This window comes from Octopus bimaculoides, chromosome 4 (genome assembly GCF_001194135.2).
Source record: "Octopus bimaculoides isolate UCB-OBI-ISO-001 chromosome 4, ASM119413v2, whole genome shotgun sequence".
Taxonomy (NCBI): Eukaryota; Metazoa; Mollusca; class Cephalopoda; order Octopoda; family Octopodidae; genus Octopus; species Octopus bimaculoides.
In genome coordinates, this window is record NC_068984.1 from 41,020,970 (window position 1) to 41,029,118 (window position 8,149).

The window sequence follows — 8,149 nt, forward strand, 5'->3', positions numbered from 1 at the left end:
TATATATATATATATATATATATATATATATATATATATATATGTATATATATATGTATGTATATGCATGTGTTTTTAAAGGATTTGTAATATTTTAGGAAATTACATTGCAACTTGCTAAAATATTTGTGTTTTTAATTGAAGTGGGACAAAGTGCAGAAATACCTGCTGAAACCAGAACAGAGACCTGTTATTCTGACCCGATCATCTTCAACTAATACCAGTAACCCTTTTGGATCAACTCTCTGCTATGGTGTTCATGATATGATATTTGAAGTAAATATTTCACAGCAAATCTATTTTAGCTTGTATACAAACTTTTTCTCATACCAGTCTTTTTATAATATTGAAATTTATGTAAAAAGAAAAAAAAAATATTATTGGAATTTTAACAGATTACAACACACCATCACAATGATGTGTTGTAACCTGTTGTTTTTATGCATGCTTGTAGTTCTTGAAATAATGGAAATTACTCAGTACCATTCTCTACTATTCCAAAGAGGTGAGTGATAGTTACCAATAAAAATAAGAACTTAAAAATTATTAACACATTAGCATTCAAACTGGCTGTATCCGGCCTGAATATTCTACATTTTACATTCTAACTGGTCATACCAAACCTCTTACACCTAACCCACACTGACATTCTAAAAGTAGTCAATCACTTCATCAAAACCTCAAAGCAATGAGGTAATGCATGATTAATTCAAAGCAATGTGAATAAAAAAGCTTTACATGTGACAAAATAATCTGAACGCTTTTTAGCCATATTGTACATTACAGGAGTCATAATTTGTTCAGTTCAGTGGTTTTTAAGGACCATTCTTCCTAACTAGTTAAAAGAATCCCCATTATATCACTAACCAATGCTCTTAACATTCAGTGTTTCTGTTATATCTGTAATTATGATCTGCATAGGCCAATGGTCCCTTCTTTTAGTGCCCTGCTCTCTTAGGAAATATTTCATTAATTTTTGCATCCCCTACAAAAACAATAAAAAGTAATAATAAAGAACTTATTGCACTACAACTAATAAGAAAAAGTAACCAAAACTGCATGAACAGTACATAGAATATGCACAGGAAGTGAATGGCGAAAAAGTCTTTAAAAGAAGGGGGGGAAAAAAAGAAAGAATTGGGGATGGGGAGCATCAAGTGTACTATTCGCATGGAAGTTTTGAAGAATGTAGTGTCTCAACTGCTAACAACTGATGCAAGTAGTTTGTTCATGGAACAAACTACCTGCATCAGCAATTCTGTGAAAAAATGAGTCTGAAAGTCATAGGTGCTGTGTTGTCTTGATTTTGTAAGCATGTCCACAAATGTTAGATGTATGGAATGTTTCATTTGAAGATGAAGAAGGTCCTAAAAGCAAAAGTTTTGGGGTTTTTTTTTTAATCCAAAACTGAACCATGTGCAGTACTGAACAAATATGCTTTCGACTCAGTGGATAAAACACAAAAGTAAATTGAGCAATTTGGAAAAAATATCTGCAAACAAATCCAAAAATATATACTTCCCCATTTTGTTGCACCCCTTAAAATGCCATCTTGTACACCCTCGTTGGGAACTATTAGAACTCGTTATGTGATTGTTTGAAATATGCATCAGAAAAGATCTTCCTGTAGTAGAAGCTGAAATAACTACCACAATTTGATACTCTGATGTTAAAGTTTATAGGTACCCTATGTGTTGTTGCAGATTAGATATAAGATGCAGTTTCAGATGATGAACACCTGCTATATTAAATTGAAACAGATTCTTAGCATATATAAAAACTTGTAATTAATTTTGGTTCAATTGAATTGGCACTCATTGATTTAATGTCAACTTTTGTTTCTTTCAGACCATGCAGAACCATCACATCGCATCAATTACCTTGTATCAACCTTCCAATGTGTCCTCACCCACAAATGACATTCCAATGTGCTGAGGTGAACTGCCATCTTTCAGAAACAAAGACCCCCTATATACATATATATATATAAACTTGTTTTGAGGATAGCTTTGCTTTCCTTTCAGACAAGAATTGAGGAAAATTCTGCTGCTCTATTTTGGTTTCCACCCTAACGAATGTAAAACTGAAAAATTGTGTATCACTTTGTGAATATTTAGAGGAAAAAAAAAAAAATCATTCAAATGCTTCCCCTTCACCCTATCTGGTTTATTAGTTTTAGGTTCATTTGAAGTCAGTGGTTATGATGACTTTCTTGTTACCTGACCCTTATAAACCCAAAATGTCAATTTAAATGGGAGTGATTAGATGAGAAATTCCTAAATTTCTGTCTAACTAGAACCTTTCTTTCCTTGTCAATCTCATTAAAATATCAATATATGACTGAAGATAGAATTCAATGAAGCAGAAAAATTTGTATTTCATTGAGAATTTAATTATTCATTTCACAATTCTAGTGATTTTTAAAACATTTGACCTGTATTTACAAATTTACAGGTGAATCTTTTTTCTTTGCTATTCATTGAGGGTTTTTTTTTTCTGTTATAACATACATCATTTCAATATTTTTTTTTCTTTTAAGTTTCATGGTAGCCTTTATACATTATATTCTAATGAAATTTTTTTATCAAAACTTATCCTCAGTATTTCAGGGTATGATTTAACAGTACCAATACATTTTGATTGTAAAAGTGATTACAAATTTGAAGTGGCTTTGATATTTTCCTTTCTTTTTAAAAACAAACAAAACAAATGAAGCCATGCCAGCTTATGCTGCAATATAAAAAAAAATATATATATTTGCTTTCACTTTTTCACTTACCTAAAATTCCCAAACACAAAATTTTGATAATTTTCATCTCATATAATTGAAATTATGTTGAAGAAACTAAATTTTAAAATTATTTTAAAGATCTCTTTCCATGAAACATCAAAAAAAGAAAATGAAATGAATTTTTTTTTTTTTGAAACTTATTGATTTATCTTTAAAAACTATTTCTACAATCTCTCAATTGCCACATTCATTTGGCTTGTGATAATAAACATTGAGAAAAGAGAATGCACTCATACTGCTGAAATTCTAATTACATTGCAGATAAATTTGAAATAAGATAGCTTACAAAATATTTTCAGATTAAATATTTAAAGTAATTTCTTTCATTTTATCATTTATAAAAGATAGAGCTGACTATGCATTTTCAACAGTCTTGTGTTTTCTATATTTTATAATTTAAGCTTACTATATTTGTATAAGGCATGCTTTACTGACATAGAAGTCAACAGCTTTCAGCAAGCTATTAAATTAAACCCTCAAGTGAGTGTTGTGAAAAAAAAAATGCAATGATCAAATAGTATCAGCCTTTCCGCTACTACCTCCTATCTGATCACAGGCATTGCACCTCCATCATAAAACTAAATTCCACTGCATCTTCAACTGAAATAGAAACTATCAGGCTGTAATAGCCCAAAAAATGTTTTTTTTTTCTTTATCAAGACTGGTTCTAAAGACTTTTAAAGTTGATGTAGATATTTCTTGAGACTTGAAAACTGTGAATTCAATTTCATTAGAAAAATATCAAACATGAGCGTATGTATATGTATATATATACACACACACACAAGCTTTCAAGTGTTTACAAAAATTTTAACTAAGGGCAGGTGATAATAGGTTCTAAATTTTCAATCTAGTCAGTGTATGAGTGAAATAGTCTTGTTTTATTTATTTATTGAATTCACTTCAATTACTCAGCATATTGAGAAAAATGTCAACATTTGCTTTGTACAAAGTTAAAACACGGAAATAAAGTTGAACACACACAGTTCTTGTTATTGTTTTTTAATAGTTTTTACCTGATTTACATTTATTTATTGATTTTCTTTTTGTTTGTATTATACATTTATTTCTGTACTAAAAAAAAATGATAATCTGAAATTCCTTCTCATAATCAAGGATTGGCATTAACAAGTGCAACTGCCTCTTACTGAGATCAAAGAGAATGTAGAACCAACAGTGTTTTGCTTCATTTTTTTTTTTGAGGGGGGGGAAGGTGGGAGAGGGGGATCTATTTGCCCTCATGCTCTGCAGATAATTTGATTGCTTTGCTTAGATCAATATTAAAAAAAAAAAAACATCCTAATTTCTTAAATAAGAGGTTTATCTGATGGAGAGAAAAAGCATATTATTATTATTAAATAAATGTTCATGTGACTGAATTTACACTGAATCAAAAACTGGTTGATCTGGTGGGTTTAGCCTCCATCCAACCCATCCCATTTTAGATCTGCATATTCATAGCTTAAAAGGCCACAGAAAACTACTGGAATGAAATTGCCAAGTATGGCAGGACCGGCTTTCTTGGTTATTTGTACGCAAATAACAAGGGCTCTGGCTACAATTATTCGATGCACATCTTCATTACTGCATTTCAGATTTAATTATTTAACAGAATTCTTTTGGTTTTAATTTTAATGAAACCTAAGTAATAATCGACTCCCATCTGTCATTACAAAAGAAAAAGAAATTTGCATGAATGTTTAATAAGAAAAAAAAAACAGGAGGTGAGATATTGACAATGTAGCAGTTACAGTGTGTTTTGGCAATCTCTTTGAAAGGACTGTGTAAATAGTTATCAAAGATGGAATTTGGTCACAGTAACTACAACACTGTACACTCACAAAGTGATTGTCCTTTCAAAGGAACATTTTCCAGACCAAAGACAGAGGAAGGATGTAAATTTTTTAAAGCACTTGTTGATCCAATTATATAATGACCTTGTCCATTCTTTAAATTTAAAATAACAAAACTCATTTCATCTTTCTCTCTTTCAAGTGGAGCAAAAAAAATAATAATTCCACTTCGTCTTTCAAGTGGGGACCAAGAGCAAGTTTTCAGTCTTACATTGCATTTTTTCATTCATTAAGTGTAATCTCCCACAAGGATTAATGCCTTGCCATCACAGTGTCTCTACCAAAATTTGAACTTCTTTTAATCCATCATCTAATTGACCCGTAACCTGCATTTTGTCTAGGATCACTTTAATCTGGTCCAGATTTCCATTAATGACTTCACATTTATTCATTCTGGAAAGAAAGCAAGAATATTTTTTTCATACAAAGAAAGGAAAGTAACACTGAATTACAAAATACATAATGGCAGTAATATCAATCTGTACCTTTCTTCCGCAGTGATATCAACACCAATTCCAGCAGCTGGATTTAGACAAGATTTTAGTAAAGGCCCAAATGTTTCCAGTATCAACTTTAGAGTACCACATACAGTTTCAACATATCTGTAATAAATTTTAAATGAATTATCAAGATGATATTTTCAAATAAACAGAAATATCATCATCCCTTTTCCCATGCTAGCATGGGTTGGAGAGTTAGTCAAGAGCAGACAAGTCAAAGGGCTCTGCCTGGATGCTCTTGCTAATGCCAACCACTTAACAGAAAAATATTTACCGTTTGTGTGGACTGGTGATGAGGTCAACTAATTTGGGACTGAGTAGTGTACACAGATCTAAATTCCATAAATCTCTGAAATGAATTACAAGTGAAATTAAAAACTGAAGCAAAATTTTTTGTGGTTTGAATAAGACAATAAATCTTGTTACAAAAGAAAATAAAGTATAAAAGAAGTTTTTCAGAAAACATTTCTCATGGCTGTAGACAAGAATTTATAGATATTTATTTTTTAAACAATTACAAAGCTGAAATATAATTACAATGCAAAAGCATAAATAATTTTATATTTCTATCTGTATAATTTGCAACAAATACTTCAATGTGAGCCTACTTTTGAAATGTCTACAATCTTTATTTGAATTTCTATTTCATTTTTATAACTGCTTTACAACCAGCAGATCCTATTTTAATTAACATAAACTGAAATCCTTATATACATTAATTTTCATCATTCATTCACACAAAACAAAAATATCTGCAGTCAGACTATTCTATTATAATGTGCTAACAGTCTCTCCCTTTCTCTCTGGTCCATTTCCTCTTGACTTTGGTACACCACAAAGCTTACAAAAGTTCCTTCTGTTTGTACATCGATAACCAGACTACTTACACGTTTAAGATATCATTCTTCCTTCTGATTTCATCTTCCTCACACAGGTGTTATCCACATGCAACATAGACACTATGTACCAGATGTGTACTATTTTCATGAACACACAAAGCTCCCAAAATTGCTATAAATTCTAAAACCTCACATATGTGACAGTGAAAGCTGCAACCGAAGCTTAGGTTACCTCTTTGATGTCAGAAAAATAAACCAGCCAAGATTAATTGCTGGGCCTCTTCAAAATCCAAATTAGATCCACATTGGGTATAACCCAAATATGGTATATGTTTACTACAAACATCCTAGACCACATCCAAATGACTTACCAACATACTACAAACAAAAGCCCACAAATGCGCTTCTTGCTCTACTTTTGCAACAAGCAACTAAAACAGACCCTTTGCACCTCTAAATGAGCCACCCTTCTGCTGATCCTTCCTACTATGTCTCATTTCTCAGATTTCACACAAAGCACTTTCTTTTTCCTTACAAATGTTGCAAACTTGTAATAATCCTCCCTTCGACAAGTTTTTCTTACAGATTCAAACACTTTGAAGACTGGTAGGAGGAAGAAAGGAAGTTATTTTGAAACTGGAGATCTACTTTAAAATCTTGAAACAAAATGTTACTCGGGGGTAAGATGGCAGTGTTAGACCAAACAACAGATTAAATCTACTCTCCTATCCGATGGACTTTCATACAGTTTTTATCAACCAAGATCCACTGACAAAGTTTTAGTTAACCAAGACAAAGGTAGAAGACATTTGGCCAAAGAACCATGCAGTGGGATCATACTTGAAACCATGTGATTGCAATGCAAGACCACACAACCATATATGTAGAAGTTCAAACTAAACCTAAGCCATATCCATCTCACCTATCTGGAAGTACATTCTCTGTTTTACTAGTTTCAGTTATTGAACTGCAGCCATAGTAGGGCTTCAAGAACTTAGAGTCACATATGTTGACCATAGAACTTTGGTACTCATTATAGCAATTTTATAATGCAAACTGGTAAAATTGGCCTTCGCATAAAGGTTCATTGCTCGAGATATATTAAATACAAGTATTTTTTTTCAACCACCCTACACTTCTGCACCATATTTGTTTATCAAATTTTATTTAGAAGACTTTGGTCAACTCCAAACTGTGGTACTAGACACTAGCTCAAAATAACACGCATCATGGGATTGGATCTTGATTCACATGATTATGAAACACAGCTATAGTAAGAGTTATGTACCTTACTTAAACAATAACCATAGTAAGACTGGAACTTTTGGCTAATTCAATAAACTATACTTAATTTCAATTACATTTTTCTGTGCCAGCAAGTAACCCAGTTGGAGAAACATCCAGCCTTTTAAATCAAATCTCAGATTAGAAATACCCCAACATTTTTCCAGCTTGGTAGTGCAAAAACATTGTCTTTTCCAAAGACAGTATAAGATACGAGATGATTTAAATCTAAAATGTAAGTTTTGAAGTTGATAACATAAAAATAAGCATTATTTACATTTGATGGATATTTGTCCTCATCTTGTTTGTTGTCAACACAACATTTTGGCTGATATACCATCTAGCCTTCATCAGGGTATATCAGCTGAAACGTTGCGTAAACAACAAACAAGATGAGGACAAATATCCGTCAGATGTAAATAATATAAATAATGTACATAATTCCTCATCTCTTAAATATAGAACTGTATAAGAATAACCAGTTTGCAATTACTTACTTTTTACTATTCATAACACTTAACATATCAATCACAAGAGCTGGGTCTCCAAGATCAATGCATAGTTTTAGGGCAGCCTGAAAACAATACAAAAACAAATTCATATAAACCATAACTGATAGTGGTTCAGTTAAACTGAATTAGAATCATCATCATCATCATCATCATCGTTTAACGTCCGCTTTCCATGCTAGCATGGGTTGGACGATTTGACTGAGGACTGGTGAAACCGGATGGCAACACCAGGCTCCAGTCTGATTTGGCAGAGTTTCTACAGCTGGATGCCCTTCCTAACGCCAACCACTCAGAGAGTGTAGTGGGTGCTTTTACGTGTCACCCGCACGAAAACGGCCACGCTCGAAATGGTGTCTTTTATGTGCCACCC

The 8,149-nt window shown here is 32.2% G+C and overlaps 2 protein-coding genes across 2 annotated transcripts in view; one reads left to right on the top strand and one right to left on the bottom strand.

The window, feature by feature from the left end:
* LOC106883715 (phagosome assembly factor 1) overlaps positions 1 to 3,776 on the top strand; it is a 66,447-nt gene extending 62,671 nt beyond the window's left edge. The window contains exons 13-14 of the mRNA XM_014934826.2: positions 145 to 276; positions 1,849 to 3,776. Of these exons, the coding sequence (XP_014790312.1) occupies positions 145 to 276; positions 1,849 to 1,935 (219 nt within the window). The 3' untranslated portion in view covers positions 1,936 to 3,776. The remainder of the gene's footprint in view (positions 1 to 144; positions 277 to 1,848) is intronic.
* A 1-nt stretch (position 3,777) lies between these two features.
* The window catches only part of LOC106883713 (katanin p80 WD40 repeat-containing subunit B1), a 54,273-nt gene continuing 49,901 nt past the window's right edge, over positions 3,778 to 8,149 (bottom strand). The window contains exons 15-18 of the mRNA XM_014934825.2: positions 7,765 to 7,841; positions 5,419 to 5,493; positions 5,130 to 5,246; positions 3,778 to 5,037 (exon numbers count right to left, since the gene is read on the bottom strand). Coding sequence (XP_014790311.1) covers positions 4,911 to 5,037; positions 5,130 to 5,246; positions 5,419 to 5,493; positions 7,765 to 7,841 — 396 coding nt within the window. The 3' untranslated portion in view covers positions 3,778 to 4,910. The remainder of the gene's footprint in view (positions 5,038 to 5,129; positions 5,247 to 5,418; positions 5,494 to 7,764; positions 7,842 to 8,149) is intronic.